We start from the raw sequence: 19,589 nt of genomic DNA, 5'->3' as shown, positions 1-19,589 counted from the left end.
CAGGCCCGACGCTGGCTATGTGGAGAGGGCGAGTCCTGCGGCGGGCCAGTTCTGGCGAGCCGGTCCGGCCTGGCAGGGCTGCGCGGCCACAGCTGACCTTGGAGGGGTCCAGGCGCCACACAAGGGCCACGGTGGCAAAGAAGCCGGCGAAGGCCGCGGTGAAGAAGAAGACAGCCGCCCCTTCTTTGTCCACCCATGTCCAGATACCACCTCCTTCTCCTCCTCCGGCGGATACGGAGGTTACTTTTGATTATGGATCCCTCAGCCCGAGGAGGAACAGGAAAACAGTAGAGGAGGCGGACGATGAGTAAGTATCTGATTCCTTTTCGTTATCTCTGCCTCCTCAATCTGTGTTGCTCGTCTTGACTTGTCTTCATCTTTGCAGGGACGTGGAGACGCTGGCCCAGAGAGTGAAGAGGGCCAAGGTCTCGGCAGGTGGCTAGCCCCCAGTTGGTACTTTGGGGGCGCCACTAGTAGTGTTGAGCAGCCCGGACAGCAGCCCCCGGCATAGCCCCAGCGTAAGTTCATCACTCTTCCCCCGTCGACATGTGTCAGGGGCACGACACTTTGGTGCTGACCTTGCCAGGTATGCAGGAGGAGAGCAGCAGCAGGAGGAGCCACAGAGGGCTACTCCCAACACGCCGCCCCCATCGACCACGCCGCCCCAAGGGGCGTCCCCGGCAAGGGCGCCAGGCACCGAGCCCACGCACATGGAGGAGGAGGAGGAGGAGAACTTGGGCACTGGCGGCTTTGCCTCGACGCCAAATGTTGGCGGGGAGGGGACTTCCGTTTCCCAGCCGGGTACTGGCACAGGTAAGTCGTTCGCCGTTCGTCCCTGCTTCTTTTTCTTTCTGGCTCTTGGTCCTGGCCTTGCCTCACCCCCTTCTTCGGTGTCCAGATTCCTCCTCGGTGAACCCAGAGGACGTGGACGCCGTCATCGAGGACGTCGCCAAGGCCGCCGAGGCGGCCGCCGAGGAGGCCGCCAAGGGCGCTGCCGAGGACGCCGGCAAGGCTGCCGCTGAGGAGGCCGGCAAGGGGCCTGTCGGAGAGGCCGGCGGGGCCGCTGTCGAGGAGGAGGAGGAGGTGGCTGATGACCAGCCTTCCTCTTCTGCTGCTTCCGGCTCCGGCAAGTACTTGAGGGTGAAAGACGACTTGTTCGTCCACCTTCCAGACGCGTCGAGCACCAGGACATCCGTTGAGGGAGAGATGTTCGACGACGAAGTACTTGCCGCTGCCGGGCTTGAAGTCGTCGACGAGCCGATCGTTGGCGGCGACGGTTCGCGGGAAGAGCGGCTCCTCCACACCATGTGCGCCAGCTTCTGTAAGCTCCAGGCGCTCCACCGCGCCCGTCTGGACAAGGCTAAGTCCAGGACGGCGATGGTGGAGAAGGCGGAGGCGGACCTCCAGAAGCGCGTTGCCGAGACGCAGGACTGGTTTCGCGAGGCCCACAAGGAGCTCAAGGCTGCCCAGGGCGAGCTGGCCAAGCGCGACGTGGAGCTCACCATGAAGCTCGCCGACGTCGAGAAGGCTCAAGAGACGGCGAGGAACTTGGCCGCGGCCGCCAAAGCCGCCCGGACCCAGCACGAGGCCGCGCTGAACTCCTAGGAGGAGGACCTCGCTGCACGCGAGGAGAAGCTTGCCGCCATGCTTCGCGGCAAGGATGTAGAGGTGGAGAAGCTTGTCTTGCAGCGGACCAGTGAGCTGGAGCAGAGGCACAAAGAGGCACTCAATGCCCAGGCCCAGGTTCACGCCGGCAAGATGGAGGAGTTGGAGGCGGAGCGCGACAGGCTGAAGGAGCAGGCCATGAAGCTGTCCCAGGAGAGGGACACGCTTAACAATGCCCTGACAGAGGCGCAGGGCGCGGTCATCAGCAAGGCTGGGGAGCTCTCCGAGGCCAACAACTCCATCAAAGACCTCAAGCTGAAGCTGGAGGGTCTCGAGAAGGTGCTGTCGGAGGCCAAAACCCGAGAGGGGACCCTGGCCAAGGAGCTGGAGGCCGAGAAGCAGTTACGGAAGAACGAGGGCCTCAACTTCGCGGATCACGTGGAGGGCGAGAACCGTTGGCTCGATCACCTCGCCACCATCGCCAACCAGGCCGCCGCGCAGCTGGCCACCATGGGGATGCCGGACGTGAGGTATGTCCCGGAGCGGAGCGTGAGCGCCAATTGCAGCCTGACCATGTTCTTTGAGAAGGTCGTCGGCGCTCTGGAGCGGCTCCACGCCAACCGGGCGGCCTCACTGGTCGACGAGTCCCGGAGGCTTTGCCAGGGTGCCATGACCAAGGTTCTCACCAAGGTGGCGCACTGGTACCCCGACCTCGACTTCGACACCGCGCTGGAGAGCTTGCCGGAGGGTACTAACCTCGCGCCGCTCAGGGAGTGCATCAAGCCCATCATTAGCCGAGTCGGCGAAATTCAGAGGGTGGAGGGCCACCGCCGGGATTAGGCACCCCGTTCTTTATCGCCGCTGTAGGTTCACAACCAAGACAATCGCTATCTCTAGTTAGAACCGCAGCAACAATTCATGTAATATAACTCTGCAACATTTTCAGTATTATGCATGTTATTTTCCTGTTCGATTTTCCTTTGTATGTCCACCCTACATTACTGGGTAGGCTCGCCGGCACGTAAACCCAAGGCGGCGTCTTGGGGACGGATCCCCATTGGCCTGCCGGGTGTGCTTGCTGCCGGGCGAACCACCTTGCCGCCCTTAGCGCGGCCGCCCGAACTGTCGAGCTTGACTCGAGTCAGAGTCGGGAGCGTTGCCAAGTGCGGAAGGCTACCCCTCCACTCTCGACGCGGCCGCTTTGAGCTGTTGAGCGGACTCGAAACAGAACAAGGGCATTGCCAATTGCGGGAGGGCCCCTTTGCGTGCAGGTTTCTCATACATAGGCGAGATCTCCGAGGACGATAACCTTATGTATAGGAGGAAATAACTCAAAGCTCTGAATGACTTAGCTTTTCTGTTGTTGAGCCGGCGTCGTTCCTCCGGCCTCCTTCTTCTCAGGAGCCAAGGGCGATGAAGAACTGCTAGGCTAACTACTAGACCATATTCTCACAATTGCGCCCCCTACCTGGCGCGCCAAAGATGTCGGTGTGGAACGACACCTATGGGATCACAAGAATCCCTACTACGGTTGTCGGGGTGCGGGGTTGCGAGAAGAGCAGGGCTAGTAGACAGCACAAGGATCGTTTACCTAGGTTCGGGCCGCGAGGATGCGTAAAACCCTAGTCTTGCTTTGGTGGGTGTATTTTAGAGAGTTCTTGAGCTCTCGAACTAGCTGTGCTCAGTGCGTGGTTCGAAAGAGCCGAATCCTTCTCCAGTATGCCATGGGCCTCCTTTTATAGTCGGAAGGGGCTGCCACAGTGGCACACAGGAGGTGGAAAGGCGTACAGTGCCCTGAGCTTATTGCTCGTATTACAGGACAAGACGCATTTAATGCGTAGCTTAGGTGTCCCCTTGCTTTATTGGGGACGGGGGCGAGGCCCGTCCCGTCCGTCGCCGCTCCTCCTCGCTTTGACACGCGCCCTGGCCAGTGAGGTGCGTGGTGCCATGTAGGCAGGCAGGCAGCTGAGGTGGCGCAGTGGCGGAGCCTTCACGAAGATCTGCATGCCGCCACGCAGGCGCTCGATGAGTTGGCCTGGGAGCTGCATGTTGCCACGCAGGTGCCCGCCCAGCTGGTTGGGCTGGCAGCTGCATGTGAACGGCGGTGGAAACTTGGTTGGCGTGGGCCTGGCGGTGACCCTACTGGCGTCCTTGGTGAGGGCCATGCCGGGTGGCCCGGCAAGGGTCTTGCCGTGTGGCCCGGCAAGGGTCTTGCCGTGGCGCGCTGTCGTCCCCGGCAAGGGCCTTGTCGGGGGTCTGGTGGCCTTCCTCGGCAAGGATCTTGCCAAGGATCGTCGTCTTCTAATCCTCATCTCATCTTGAATATGTCTTCACAAAGATCTGCATGCCACCACGGAGGTGCCTCCCGAGCCCTGGCCCAACATGATGTTGGAGACCGTGGGCTCAAGGGTGGCCCGCTCTATTGGTGTGGGGGAGCTGTCCCGGCAAGGATCTTGCCGAGGCTGCTGTGGTTGCCCCGGCAAGGGTCTTGCCGGGGGAACCTGCTTCGTCCCTCTGCTCTTTGTGGTCTTGGCCTTGGCGTTGCTCTGATTATCTTGGGCTTCGGTCTTACCTTGGCTCACCTCCCCTGTTCTGCTTGGCGTGACCGTAGGCGCGGCTCCGACTGCCCGTGCACAGGTAAAGGGGTACAAAAGCGTGCCCCTCTTTTGTACACCGACATCGATCAAGCTCGAACTCCTGGTTCACAAGACATTTCGACAATGGTAAAACAAGTCCAGCAAGACCTCCCGGCGTGCCGACGCCCTGATTGTAGCCGCGCGTATCTCGTCTCAGGCCACGACCGGATGAGGAGTTTGTACAACTAAAACCAATCCTCGAGTTTCCCCGTGGCGACGCTGCAAGGGGCTCTAGTTTGGACCAACACTCATGAGGAGCACTGGCCCGGGTTGTTGATTAAGAATCCTCGGGTTAATTACTCCTTATGCAAGTTTTAGTTGTTATTAGGCAAATGGAAAACCAATGTTGGGCCTTGCTGGAAGAGTTTTATTCAAAGCAAAATCTCAAGGAGGCCCCATAAACCCCAACCGTGTAAGGAACACAAATTCAAGGAACATAACACCGGTATGACGGAAACTAAGGCGGCAAGAGTGGAACAAAACACCGAGGCAAAAGGCCAAGCCTTCCACCCTTTTCCAAGTATATAGATGCATTAATTAAATATAAGAGATATAGTGATATTCCAAGATATCCATGTTCCAACATGGAACAACCTGCACTGCACCTACAACTAGCAACGCTATAAGAGGGGCTAAGCAAAAGCGGTAACATAGCCAAACAAAGGTTTGCTAGGAAGGTGGGTTAGAGGCTTGACATGGCAATTTGAGAGGCTATATAACAAGTGGTAGGTAGCGCGACATAGCGCAAGAACGAACAACTGGCAAGCAAAGATAGAAGTGATATCGGGGGTGATGATCATCTTGCCTGAATTCTCCTCAGAGGGAACGAAAGCTTGCTCCTCGGAAACGTACTCGACAGGGTCCTCGTTCATAAACATCTCCCGGCTCTGCCCAAAGTAAGAACACAAGCAACGGAATAACAATCAATCACGGTGCAATGCGCAAGCAACATGATGCAAGACATGGCATGGAAGGCAAGATATGATATGCAATGCATATGGTGCTCCGGAAGGGGAAACGATGAACATGGCACCATCTTGGAAAACCACTGGATAGATTGGGAGATTTCGGTTGAAATCGATATAAAGATCACGAGGAACGGATGCACACAACTCAAACGGTGAGCAAAACAATAACGATGCAAAACTGAGATTAACAGCAACATGGCACTTAAGATGCAACATAAGAATATGCTACAACACTCCAACATGAAAACAAAATACATGGCAGTGATGTACAGGTAGAGCACAACAAAACATGATCACTGAGCTACTGCTAGAAACAACTAGAACATGCTCAAAACATCATGGCAAGATTGCAAATGATAACAGATTTACAGACTTGGCAGAAATTCACTGAACATGGCGAAACAGATTCAGATAGCAATGTTTAGGACTAGTAAACTATATGCTCCAGGAAAATATTATAGCAAGCAAGAGCATGGCATGCTAGTACTAAATGCACTTAATAAAACTCCCTCACTGAACTTAGACTAAAACCTCATGGAAAATATGCTACCTTCATGCAAACAGGAGCAAGTGATATAAACTATTTCAGACTTCGTCAAATAAACTAGCATGGCAAAATAGCAATAAGTAGTCATGTATGCAAGCTTGTTGCACTCACTACAATGCATAACATGTCATGCAATCTATTCTAGCAGCAAGTAGGCATGATGAAGAGCATATTTACATACCAAGTTACCACATAGCATGATTGTACTTAATACACAAAAATGACAAAACAGCAATGTAATGTAAAAATGACATGTGTGCAAAGTTGCTCAAATGAATAAAAGGATGCCACCACTGAATTGGTGGGATTTTTCTACCCCAAAATCATATATAATATGTTAGGGGTTCACATAGAAAACCTCCCAAATGCTCTAAGATGAAACCTGCCTAAAATGGAATTAAACAGATTTGGCAATTTCCATATATTGGACTTGCCTGATTTGGAAACTGGGTCCTGCCCAGAAAAGGAAGGCGATGGTTCTAAATAAAAGAAGAAAATAAAAGGGGCTTGCTGAGGATGACAGGTGGGGTCTTGGCTGTCAGTGCATGACAGGTGGGCCCTGCCTGTTAGTGGCTGATTAAAATGGACAAAAGATGAAACCTGCCTAAAATGGAATTAAACAGATTTGGCAATTTCCATATATTGGACTTGCCTGATTTGGAAACTGGGTCCTGCCCAGAAAAGGAAGGCGATGGTTCTAAATAAAAGAAGAAAATAAAAGGGGCTTGCTGAGGATGACAAGTGGGGTCTTGGCTGTCAGTGCATGACAGGTGGGCCCTGCCTGTTAGTGGCTGATTGACAAAAGGGGGGTGTTATGCGCTCGCGAGTGATCGAACCCGGGTCGCCTGTGTGGAGCGGTCTGGCTCGAGCCACTGAGCTATGCGTATGCGTCTGACTGAAGATGGGGTTTTGCCCCTCTTGAGCTGAACGCAAGGCAGGCTCGCTGCACTGACGAGGCCGAGGTGGCCACGGCGACTCCGTGCTCGGCAACTCGCAGCGGGCGTACGTGATCGAAGGTAGGGTCGGGGAGTGCAAGGGGTTGCAGCAAGGCGGCAAGGCGCGGGCCATGGGATCGTCTATGGAGCTAGCTAGCCTCGGGATGCGCGGGGTGCAGCTGCCAACAACTGACTCTGAGAAACTTCAGAAAACGCCAGAGCGGCGGGAGTGCGACGCAAGGCCCGACCATAGAGAGGTCTACGGCAACCGATAGGCGGCAGGAGAAGAGGGAAGGGGAACGGGTATACCTAGCTCACCCTAGGAAACGAGGACGTCGACGGAGACGAGCTGGCGGCGACGTGGTCGAGCTCTGAACTTGGATGCGGCTCCTGGCCGAGAAGAAGACGGAAGCAGAGGAGGAGCTGGGCGCGGGACTTGGCGTATCCCTCGACGAAGGAGTGTACGCAGCAGACGACGGGGACGACGGGGAGGCCGGCGGACTTGGAGTAGGCGGTTGGAGGTGACCGGAGGGACGACGACGACGATGAGCGTGCTCTCAGCCACGCTTGGGTGCTCATGGGGAAGGAGAAGGAGGGGAGGGGAAGACCCCTGGGTGCCGGCGACGATGGGAAATCCTAGAGGGGCACGGGCTGCTAGCTTAAAAGGAGGGGAGAAGACGGCGCGACCTCGGCGTCCGTGAAGCTCACGATGCGAGCGCGAGCGCTCTGTCTCTGGAACAGAGACGGCGACGCAACGGGGCAGGTGGCCGTTAACAGACTTGGGCCAGGTGGGCTGCGCTGGAGCTGTTGCTAGGCTGGGAGGCCTGGAGGGAAGCCCAGGCGGGCTGCCCACTGCTGCTTTTCTATTCTTTTCCTCAAACAGAAAATAACACAAGAAAAGCTCAGAGAGCTAGGAGAGGAGCTAGGGAGAGATAAAAATATGACTGGGGTCCTGGAATTTTGTAGTATTTGAATTAATTGCCTTGGGCATTTTTACAGGAAGGAAAATAAAACAAGCTTGAATTTTATTCGAACTTGGACAAGAAGTTTGAATTTTGAGGCAAAGATGAACATTAATTGAGGCTAAAATAAAAGGCTTGCATAAATAAGAAAAGGAAGAGGTGGAGAGATGAGGGGGAATAGATGGCATGACATGTATATGCTCCACACTGAAATGACCATGATGCACATGATGATGGAGATGCAATATGACCCAAGAATAAACAACACTTGGTCAGATCATGATGCAAACATGGATGGCAAAAGAAGTAAAACAAGAATGGTATGGCAATGCAATAGTAAATAACAAACAAGACAAACTGAAGCCAACAAGGATGGAGCCCACAAGGAATTGGATGAAAGACCATAATGGATATATTGCCCAATTGGGAAATTTTACATATGGACGTTACAATAAGCAGACCAAACCCTAAAACAGGAAGATGTCCCATCCATGATCCATCCCTCCCCAACCATCGTTCGCCACCTACAGCCTCCAAATCCCGTCGCCCTCCTCTCTTCCCGAGGCCCCAGCCGACGACAGGAGCTTCACCCCCACCGGCCAGCCTCCTCCATGCCACCAGATCGGAGCCCCGTGCTCCCCACCACCTCGTCCTGGCGAGCACCACCACCGGGGCGCCACCTCACCGGGCCTCTATCGCTCCTCCCATGCGCCTGCACCGGACCTCAGCCCCGCGCCCTCGTCTGCTCCGTCGAGCCTCTCCACTGCTGGCGACCACCAGCACCTCCTAGAACTGCCCTACGCCCGTGCTCCCGCAGGCCCCTCGTCCAGGAGCTCCACGAGGAGAGGAGCTCCTCTTCGTTGTCCCAGCAGCAGTCGTGCCCCGCGCCCCTTGCTTCCCGCCGGCGAGCATCATCACGCCCCGGTCGCGTGCCCCTGCCTCTCTCTCCATCTTCCTCCCTCCGCTGATCTCTCTCCCTCTCAAATATGTCTCATTTCTTTTTTCGGGAGAGCCTTCATGGAAGCCCGAGCTCCGCCCGGAGCAGCTTGACGGGTGCCGTCGTCGAGCCCCTAGCGACCCCACCGACCTGATCCACCAAGCCGCCGTCCCAATCCGCCTTCGCTGCAGAGGCCGCCGTCGCCTGAGCCCCTGCAAGCCGCACTGCCTCCTTCTGTCGGGGGCAGGCAGAGGAAGCCGCCCCTGTTTGTTGACCTCCACGCCCGCGTGGGCCTCTCCAGCCGCAGCGCCTCAAGGCCCAGCTCGCCCCGGCCCAGTGGCCACGCTGATGAGCGCCCGCCTGCAAACCCTCGCGCCAGGGCGCTGTTGAATATGTCGCGCCCACTGTTTCGTCCCGTATAGTTTTTTCCCAGTTCTGCGAATTAGGCTATTTATCCATAGATTTACAGATTTGCAGAACAGTCCTCCATGTTCATGCATATAAAAACTCAACAACCATGCCTTGGAATTAAACATTTCATATATGTAGAATGCTTAGAATTTCATCTAGTTTCATAATATGCAACTTTCATCCATGATAAAAATGTTTAAAATAATTTTTACATTTGTTTTGCATAAATAACATGCTAAAATGGTTTATTTCATAACTAAATAACTGTAGCTCCGAATTAAGTAAACTATATATGTAAATTGTCTAGAAAAATGCATAGATTAACATGGTGGCATTACTTTGCATGTCTAACAACAATAAGATTGTGTTTAGATCAGAACAGTATTAAATTCGAAAATTGCATATAGGGATTTCTCGGAATTGTTGTTTGTTATTTCTGGCCTCATTTAAATTTGCCTAAATAGTTAGTTTACTTATGCTTCACCTCTTGCCATGTTAACCAACATTTAATTTTAATTAGTAGCATAAACGGGAGCGAACTAAATATTTGAATGTGGTGTTTCGTCAATATGCAAATTGAGCTCCACTTAATTTGTAGTATTGTTTTTTCCACTTTGCCATGCCATGACTCATTAAATCGGACATGCATCATACTTGGTTGCACATCATGTCATGTTTATGCTTGTTGGTTTACCATGTTGTTTGCTTCTTTCCGGTTGTGTTTCTTCTCGATAGTTCCAGTTACGTTGCGATTGTGAGGATTCGTTCGACTATGTTGTTTCATCTACTTCATGGATTCGGTCTTCTTCCTAGCGGGATTTCAGGCAAGATGATCATTATCCTGGATACCACTACTATCTTTGCTTTGCTAGTTGTCTCGTTGCTATCGCTATGTTGCGCTACCTACCACTTGTTTATCAAGCCTCCCAATATGTCATGATAAGCCTCTAACCTTTTTCACCATCCCAGCAAACCGTTGTTTGGCTATTTTACCACTTTGCTCAGCCCCTCTTATAGTGTTGATAGTTGCAGGTGCAATTTCAGGTTGTTCCATGTTGGGACATGGATATCATGGGATATCACAATATCTCTTATTTAATTAATGCATCTATATACTTAGTAAAGGGTAGAAGGCTCGGCCTTTTCCTGGTGTTTTGTTCCACTCTTGCCGCCCTAGTTTCCGTCATACCGATGTTATGTTCCTTGATTTTGTGTTCCTAACACGGTCGGGGTTTATGGGCCCCTCTTGACAGTTCGCTTTGAACAAATCTCTTCCAGCAAGGGGGGCCCATAAACCAAAGTGTCCCGGGGAGTTGAGCTCCAAGGTGTTTTCGTCACAGTGCTTATAGTTTCAGTTCCGGAATACCAGAGGACACCGACATCGAAAACGCTACTATACTCTTTGTGGTGAGAGTAGTTTGGCGCCACCCAGTACTGGGGAGAGCGATCAGATGTATTGCCATAGCTAGTATAGCTGCTGTCCTTCAAAGGTCTGAGGTACACAATTTCTGAGGTTCTTGGTTTTGTGTTGATGGAGGCAGTACATTTGGAGCATAGAATTCTGCTAGGAGTTGTGTGATGATATTTTGCTTCTTGTACTTGTAGTACCGGATTGCATAACCAAAAATTTCAGGAGCTCATAGGTGGGAATTCAAGTAGTTACCTAGAATTATCCTTCCAACAAATGCATGACGGGGTTATGTATTTGTTTCCGGCTTATTTTGCAGCCCAATCCTTTGTTTTTTTTTGGTTGTGGTATTCGAGTTGCTTCGAAGTCGAGTGTTGATTCCATACCTTTTCCTAAGCGGTGTTCTCATATTTCTATGGGAGTGCTAATCCTTCTTGATCATCGAGATTGTCATGTCAATCCTTTTTGACCGGTTCACTTCTCTTCAAGTTATTCCATACGGGCGCCATTGAGAAGCCTGAGGATTCGTTAATTTCATCCGTCCCAAGTTGCATTTGTTTTTTTTTCACCATCCCTTCCTTTTCTTCAAGGACTCAGATTTCTTAATCAAGTATCCATTTTATTGATGTGAAGTCTCTTCATTATTTTCCATCAATGTTCTAATCCGGTGATTCTCATGAAGATGCTAATGAAGTTTCAAGTTAATCATTCTTTCATTCTTGCTTTTTCCAGAAGATTCAATTCAAGCTTTCATTGTTGATCATATCCCTTTGATTCAAATGCTTTCCATGTTGGAATTTCTTATGCAAGGCTCTCTTATTTATTCACCTCTCTCTATTCATATCCAGAGTGCTGAAGATATATCAGAAGATTCGGGTTTCCATTCCTAATCCGTTCAAGCTAGTTCGAGTTTGTTATCTCATTCAAGCCATTTAAATCAACTGGTGCAATCTCTCTTTCAAGCAATCATTTCCAACGGTGTTTTCTTTTGAGTGGCCCTAACCCAGACGTCTTTTCCTAGGATCTTACCTGACTCTTCTAATTTTTTCCAGAGTGATTCTCAAATTCTTTTCCAAGTTTGACGAAAGAATGAATTTCATCAGTCAAATGCCTTCTCCAAGATCGTTTTCAAATTATTTTCACCTTTGGCTCAACCTTTATATTCTTCATTCTTCCGGAGAATCTCACAAATTTTTCATGGTGGTTCTCGTCGTCATTCTCAACATTTGAAGATCGAAGAAGAGTTTCTCTTAAATCTTTGTCCTTTCTCTCGAAGATTCATAGTTCAAGCTAGATGCCATCCTCTCAAATTCTTTCCAATCGTGACAATTCTTTTCATACCCATCTCAAGCATTTCAGTAGATTCTTTCCTTTCTCGATCATCCGAATGCCATCATTTCAGAAGATTTATTCATTCTCAACATTCAGCTCTCATTCCCCAATTCTTTTGGTGCATCATTCAAGTATTCTCTAGTCAGCTCATGATCTCTTCGTCTCTTGCATCTAAATTCCCTCAAGTATCTTCATTTGTTTTCTAAATTCTTCCCAGTGATTCGTTCACTTTTTTTCAATGTTTTCAATTATTTTCTTCCGGAGTTCGTTCATGGTATCAATTTCTTGGTTCTAAGTTTTTCATCTTTTCTTTTCCGGAGTTTCAAGTTTTCTCGGTTGTCTCGTCTTGAAGCTCTAATTCATTGCAAGACTCCAATCTTATTCTTTTCAACCGTCATTTCTTTTCTAGTATCCTTTTAGTCTGGAGTTCTTCCAAGAGGTTATACGTGGTGGTTCATCAAGATTTAATGTTTTCTCGAAGTGTTCTTCAAGATTTTGTTGGGGGAGCTCAAGTATACTTCTTCATGAATTTTGAAGTGCAATTCTTCTACCTTATCCTGAGGTGGTCTTATGTCATTTCTTGACAATTTCCCTTCGTGTTTCATGATTCACATGCTGTCAAGAATGAGGTATTTTAAACCCATCAATCTCTTCATTGGAGTTATCTTGGTATAGATTTCACCTAAAGCCTCCCCTAAGGAATGTTGCTAATTATGGTGCCTATCGATAATCCAAGTTCTCTCCTATTCTCTCGGTGGAGGAAGTTATCATCTCTTCGTTGCTCTCAAGCAATCAATTGTTTTCGTTAGTGGCAGAATATCATCTCTACTTTTGAGATGTTTCCATAAGCCCACGAGGAGCATATCATTTCATTGTTGATTTTTTTCAAGAACTCCATTCAAGCCTTTCTCCTAAGGATGCTCTTTCAAATTCATTTGTGGTAGAAGTTGTTGTTCTCTTCTCCGTTCTTTTCATTCCACTCTTTCATTAGTTCCGGAGGAATTGTGTTGTTGCTCTCGTCAAATATCATCCCATCTTGTCAGGTTCATGTTCTATTTCTTGCATCTCTTTTCAACCGGAGTGCTGCCCTAATTCTTCCTTCCACATCTTGTTTCAACCGGAGTGGTTTCAAAGTATATCGTCTCCCTTAAGCTCTTGGTTCTTGTCGTATTCCTTGTTCCTCTTATCTAATGGAGTGTTTTAATTTCTTTCATCTTCGTCATGTCATTTCTTCAAGTTTTGTACCTCTCAAGGTTTGTTGGTTTCACTCGTTTGTCAAAGAAGCAACTTAGTATTACCTCTTCTCTCTGTTTCATTCTTAGATCTCGGGGCGAGATCTCTTGTAAGTGTGGGAGAGTTGTAACGACCCGAGACCAACGCTCCAGATGCCTTCCATATATTCTGTTGTCGTCGTGTGTTTTAATCATTTGTTGCATTCATCATCACATCATGCGCATTGCATCTGCATGTTTTCATAAAGCTTGCTTCCGTTCGTAGTTGCCGCGTCCCCCCTTGCCTTCGTTGACCGTTCCGAGACCAACCGGGTTTTTTGAGTCCCTCTTGTCTGGCCGCATAATCTCTCTGCACAGTGCACAGACCCACTCGCAACCAAGTTCGAAACTTCTCCGAACCCGAACCGGGCTGTCGTGACCGATGGCTCCGGATCATCCCCAAACATCCCTAAAACATCTTCGGTTCATTGTTTAGACTTCCTAACCCATTTATTCCGGGCCGTCCGATTACGATCGGAGGGACCGAATAGCCCCTAAGCTAATCCACCTGCTATATAACCAGACCAAACCCTAAAATCTTGGGAGATATCTCATCCATCTCGTCTCGTCGCCGCCAGCCAACTACCCACTCTTCTCCCACCTCGGGATCCATCACTCACCAACCATCGCTCGCCACCTACAGCCTCCAGATCCCCTCGCCCTCCTCTCTGCTCGAGGCCCTTGCCGACGACAGGAGCTTCACCCCCACCGGCCAGCCTCCTCCACGCCACCAGATCAGAGCCCCGTGCTCCCCACCACCTCATCCTCGCAAGCACTGCCACCAGGGCGCCACCTCACTGGCCTCTATCGCTCCTCCCGTGCGCCTGCACCAGACCTCGGCCCCGCGCCCTCGTCTGCTCCGTTGAGCCTCTCCACTGCCGGCGACCACCAGCACCTCCCAGAACTGCCCCGTGCCCGTGCTACCACATACCCCTCGTCCAGGAGCTCCACGAGAAGAGGAACTCCTCTTTGTTGTCCCAGCAGCAGTCGTGCCCCGCGCCCCTTGCTTCCCGCCGGCGAGCATCATCATGCCCCGGTAGCGTGCCCCTGCCTCTTTCTCCATCTTCCTCCCTCCCCTGATCTCTCTTCCTCTCACATCTATCTCATTTCTTTTTACGGCAGAGCCTCCATGGAAGCTCGAGCTCCGCCTGGAGCAACTTGAAGGGTGCCGTCGTCGAGCCCCTACATCACCTGAGCGACCCCGTCGATCGGATCCACCAGGTCGCCGTCCTGATCCGCCTTCGCTGCACAGGCCGCCGTCGCCTGAGCTCCTGCAAGCCGCACTGCCTCCTTCTGACGGGGGCAGGCACAGGGAGTCGCCCCTGTTCGTTGACCTCCACTTCCGCGTGGGCCTCTCCAGCCGCAGCACCTCAAGGCCCAGCTCGCCCCGGCCCAGTGGCCACGCTGGTGAGCGCCCGCCTGCAAACCCTCGCCCCTGGGCGCTGTTGGATATGTCGCGCCCACTGTTTCAGCCCGTAAAGTTTTTTCCCAGTTCTGAGAATTTAGCTATTTATCCAGAGATTTGCCGATTTGCAAAAAAGTCCTCCATGTTCATGCATGTAAAAACTCAACAACCGTGCATCGGAATTAAACATGGCGTATATGTAAAATGCTTTGAATTTCATCTAGTTTCATAATATGCAACTTTCATCCATGATAAAAATGTTTAAAATAATGTTTACATTTGTCTTGCATAAATAACATGCTAAAATGGTTTATTTCATAACTAAATAACCGTAGCTCCGAATTAAGTAAACTATATATGTAAATTGTCTAGAAAAATGCATAGATTAACATGGTTGCATTACTTTGCATGTCTAACAACAATAAAAGTGTGTTTAGATCAGAACAGTACCAAATTCGAAAATTGCATATGGGGATTTCTAGGAATTGTTGTTTGTTATTTCCGGCCTCAGTTAAACTTGCCTAAATAGTTAGTTTACTTATGCTTCACCTCTTGCCATGTTAACCAACATTTAATTTTGATTAGTAGCATAAACGGGAGCGAACTAAATATTTGAATGTGGTGTTTCATCAATAAGCAACTCGTTGCATATTGAGCTCCACTTAATTTGTAGTATTGTTTGTTGCACTTTGCGATGCCATAATTCATTAAATCGTACATGCATCATACTTGGTTGCACATCATGCCATGTTTATGCTTGTTGGTTAACCATGTTGTTTGCTTCTTTCCGGTCGTGCTTCTACTCGATAGTTTCGGTTACGTTGCGATTGTGACGATTTATTCGACTACGTTGGTTCGTCTACTTCATGGATTCGGTCTTCTTCCTAGCGGGATTTCAGGCAAGATGATCATTATCATGGATACCACTACTATCTTTGCTTTGCTAGTTGTCTCGATGTTATCGCTATGTGACGCTACCTACCACTTGTTTATCAAGCCTCCCAATATGCCATGATAAGCCTCTAACCATTTCCACCATCCCAACAAACTGTTGTTTGGCTATGTTCCGCTTTGCTCAGCCCCTCTTATAGCGTTGATAGTTGCAGGTGCAGTTTTAGGTTGTTCCATGTTGGGACATGGATATCATGGGATGTCATAGTATCTCTTATTTTAATTAATGCATCTATATACTTGGTAAAGGGTATAAGGCTCGGCCTTTTGCCTGGTGTTTTATTCCACTCTTGCTGCCCTAGTTTCTGTCATACCGATGTTATGTTCCTTGATTTTGCGTTCCTAACACGATCGGGGTTTATGGGCCCCCCTTGACAGTTCGCTTTGAATAAAAATCTTCCAGCAAGGCCCAACATTGGTTTTACATTTGCGTAATAACAACTAAAACTGGCATAGGGACTTCCCGGGCACTGAGGATAATTAATCAACAACCCGTGCCAATGCTCCTCATGAGTGTTGGTCCAAACTGGCAGTAGCCGGGGCCACCAACGGGTGTACTATATTTCTCTCTCAAGTATATTGCTAGTCCCTCTTATGTCACAAATTAATCTTGCAACGGCCACCTTTGGGAGATCACGGCGTACAAATTAGTGACTATAATATACCATGAATTATTAGCAACAAAAATCAATTTGCTCTATAAATATTTGACCGTAAAATGCTAGGCCACCTTGGTGACAAACAAGCATGCTCTCTAATAAATATTTATTCGGCAAGAATATGATCATCTATGGAACGCAATGCCATAATGCGAGCAATGATCAAAATTAAAGAATGGCAACAAGTCTTGTTCCGTAGGATGAGAAAAAGAATAGATCGACAGAATAACGGATCAAAATCTCGACTTTAATGTGAATCAGAAGTGTTGCAACAACAAGGCTCTGATACCAAATGTAAGCGAAAATTTCTTTAAATGCGGAAGATTAGCAATACAAATGATTCAACAAAACATGCATGAGATTTTTCCGTTCATGATCCGAGTGTACCTTGCTCCATCACGAGACCTTTCGAAGTCGATTCCACCATTGTCGAACGTTCTTCTTTTCTCTACTTCTTTACTTCACAAGTTCCTCAGATGGATGAAGAACCAAACGTTTCAGCATGTGTGTATATGCATTCTTTACTTGTGTCGTCTAAAACGGCAGCGCTTCCGCGAGCACTAGATGCAGAGAGCGTCACCATAATGAAGTACTGCGATAAGGGCAGAGGCAACGTCCATTTATATGATTCGTACGGATGCGTCGTCGCTTCGAACGGATGCGTCGTTTGCTGAAGCCGTTTCCGTCCCAACTGTACACATGCAAACGCATGTTGTGAGACGCGTCTTCAACCAGTCGCAACCCAACGAAAGGACGTGGCCCCATTCGCACATGCATGCTAATTAGCCTTGTGCTAATTACGCCACTGCCTCTGATCCATGTACCTGCACCTGATTGGCTAATTCATGCACTCACGGATATATTAATCCATGTACTTGCACCGGTACTTAGCCATCACCAGGCACTTGACTGAATATAACAAAGCTAGCTAGCTTCATATACATGTATCCATCTAGCTTTGACATACACATACACACACACCTATACGTGTGTGAAACTTATAGAGAGAGATAAGAGGGAATTAAAACCCAGACTTTAATCTATTATTTCTAGCAACGATCATACTAGAACTCTTAATTAAAATCTCACTATAATTTACATTGGCCACATAAAATATTCTTACATTTCCACCATCCCAACAAACTGTTGTTTGGCTATGTTACCGCTTTGCTCAGCCCCTCTTATAGCGTTGATAGTTGCAGGTGCAGTTTCAGGTTGTTCCATGTTGGGACATGGATATCATGGGATGTCATAGTATCTCTTATTTTAATTAATGCATCTATATACTTGGTAAAGGGTATAAGGCTCGGCCTTTTGCCTGGTGTTTTATTCCACTCTTGTCGCCCTAGTTTCTGTCATACCGGTGTTATGTTCCTTGATTTTACGTTCCTAACACGATCGGGGTTTATGGGCCCCCCTTGACAGTTTGCTTTGAATAAAACTCTTTCAGCAAGGCCCAACATTGGTTTTACCATTTGCGTAATAACAACTAAAACTGGCATAGGGACTTCCCGGGCACCGAGGATAATAAATCAACAACCCGTGCCAATGCTCCTCATGAGTGTTGGTCCAAACTGGCAGTAGCCGAGGCCACCAACGGGTGTGCCAGCCAGAAAATTAGCCAATCCGACCGTGGCCTGAGACGAGATACGCGCGGCTACTATCAGGGTGTCAGCACGTCAGGAGGTCTTGCTGGTTTTGTTTTACCATTGTCGAAATTTCTTGTGAACCAGGATTCCGAGCTTGATTGGGTTGTTTCGGAATGGAGGATTTTCCTCCGCAGATCATGAGAGTTTGTGATGGACTAAGTTGGGACACCCCTACAGGGTTTAATCTTTTCGAGAGTCGTGCCCACGGTTATGTGGCAGATAGGAATTGATAATATTCGTTTATAGAGAACTTGACACTAGATCCAAATTAAAATACACCAACTGCGTGTGTAACTGTGACCGTCTCTTTCCAAGGGAGTTCGGGAAGAGAACATGGTGGGGTTATGATTGACTCGTCAGTAGTTTAGGATCACTTATTGATCATTAATAGTTGTGACCGTTATGCGTAGAAACTCTTCTTACTCTTGTACTCGTAAGTTAGCCACCATATAATGCTTATTGCTTGCTGCAACCTCACCACTTATCCATTCCATACCCATTAAGGTTTGCTAGACTTGATACCCATGGTAATGGGATTGTTGAGTCCTCGTGGCTCACAGATTACTACAACAACAGTTGCAGGTACAGGAAATGCGATGTTATGACGTGAGAGCGATGCTTGCTTGATTTGGAGTTCTTGTGCTTCTTCTTCTTCGATCAAGGGATAGGTACTGGGTCGGGAGCCTGGGATTAGCAGGGTGGATGCCGTTCTTCTTTTTCGTTTAATTTCATCCGTAGTCGGATCCTGCTCTTCTGTATGATGATTGCTATTTTTTGATGTACTATTGTATTCATGTTGTAGCTTGTGGTGAGTGTAAGCCTTTATCTTGTATTCTCATCTATTCAGTACATGGTATGTTGTAATGATATCCACCTTGCTATGAGCTCGAAATGCGGTTGTGCCCCAATCATGAGTGCATCATGTGATTGCGATAGAATCGCATCTTGGGCGCTGCACCTAGCACACCCAGACCAATTGCTTAGCCGTGTGTGGTGCCCCCTCCACCATTTACACCCCCGATCATCACCACGTCGTCTTGCTACCGGAACTCATCCAATACCTCGTTGTCTTGTTGGATCAAGAAGGCGGAGGACGTCATCGAGCTGAACGTGTGCTGAACGCGGAGGTGTCGTATGTTCGGTACTCGATTGGTTGGAACCCGAAGAAGTTAGAATACATCAACGGCATTGTCAAATGCTTCCGCTTACGGTCTACAAGGGTACGTAGACACACTCTCTCCTCTCGTTAATATGCATCTCCATGGATAGATCTTGCGTGTGCGTAGAATTTTTTTTCTTTTCCATGCAATGTTTTCCAACAGTTCTGTGATGGCATGCCGGATTTCCGGGCCTGGGCCGGATGTCCAGTGGCTCACGAAGGGTCGGATGTCCGGGCTGACTTGGCCGATTCTGGTTGCTCTCTCGATAGAAGGAGGCAGATTTCTGGGCGTCGGGCCGGATGTCCGGGCTGGGCTGGATGTCCGGATCCTATAGCCTCGGCTGGTGGGCAGTGGCAATGGATGATGCTCCAAGGGCCGGATGTCCGGGTCCTGGGGACTTCTCCAGTTCCTTCCGTCGTCCCTCTTCACCTGTGAACTTGGGGACTTGTCCGTCTTTACGTGCGTCCTCGAGAGGGCCTTCTTGGTACCTAATCATGCACAACATTCCAGACTTAGGTAGTAGCCATGTCTTGTGGATCATATGGAATAACACTAAGGAAGGATGTCACATCGGTCTCAAGGGCTCTGGCTCATGCTCGTGTAATTGGTCCTCTTGGCACTTGATGAGATGATGGTGGGTCCATGGGGATGACCATAGGATGCTCTGCATCATCCCCCCCCCCCCCCCCCCCCCCGGGGAAAGATTCAACCTCGGATCAAAATCCTCATCACCATGGTACGGAGAGAGATCTT

The 19,589-nt window shown here is 49.3% G+C and overlaps 1 protein-coding gene across 1 annotated transcript; it reads left to right on the top strand.

Annotated features, from left to right (window-relative positions):
• Positions 1-12,962: 12,962 nt before the first annotated feature.
• On the top strand, positions 12,963-18,568 carry LOC141021785 (uncharacterized). Its single transcript, XM_073497634.1, has 5 exons — positions 12,963-12,994; positions 13,559-14,048; positions 14,135-14,487; positions 15,228-15,316; positions 18,253-18,568. Exons 1-5 carry the CDS (start codon positions 12,963-12,965, stop codon positions 18,279-18,281), a joined length of 993 nt encoding a protein of 330 aa, XP_073353735.1. The 3' UTR covers positions 18,282-18,568.
• Positions 18,569-19,589: the final 1,021 nt, after the last annotated feature.

The sequence above is a fragment of the Aegilops tauschii genome, chromosome 4 (genome assembly GCF_002575655.3).
Source record: "Aegilops tauschii subsp. strangulata cultivar AL8/78 chromosome 4, Aet v6.0, whole genome shotgun sequence".
Lineage (NCBI taxonomy): Eukaryota > Viridiplantae > Streptophyta > Magnoliopsida > Poales > Poaceae > Aegilops > Aegilops tauschii.
The sequence above is the reverse complement of the archived record's forward strand: the minus strand, read 5'-3'. Positions and strand labels throughout refer to the sequence as shown.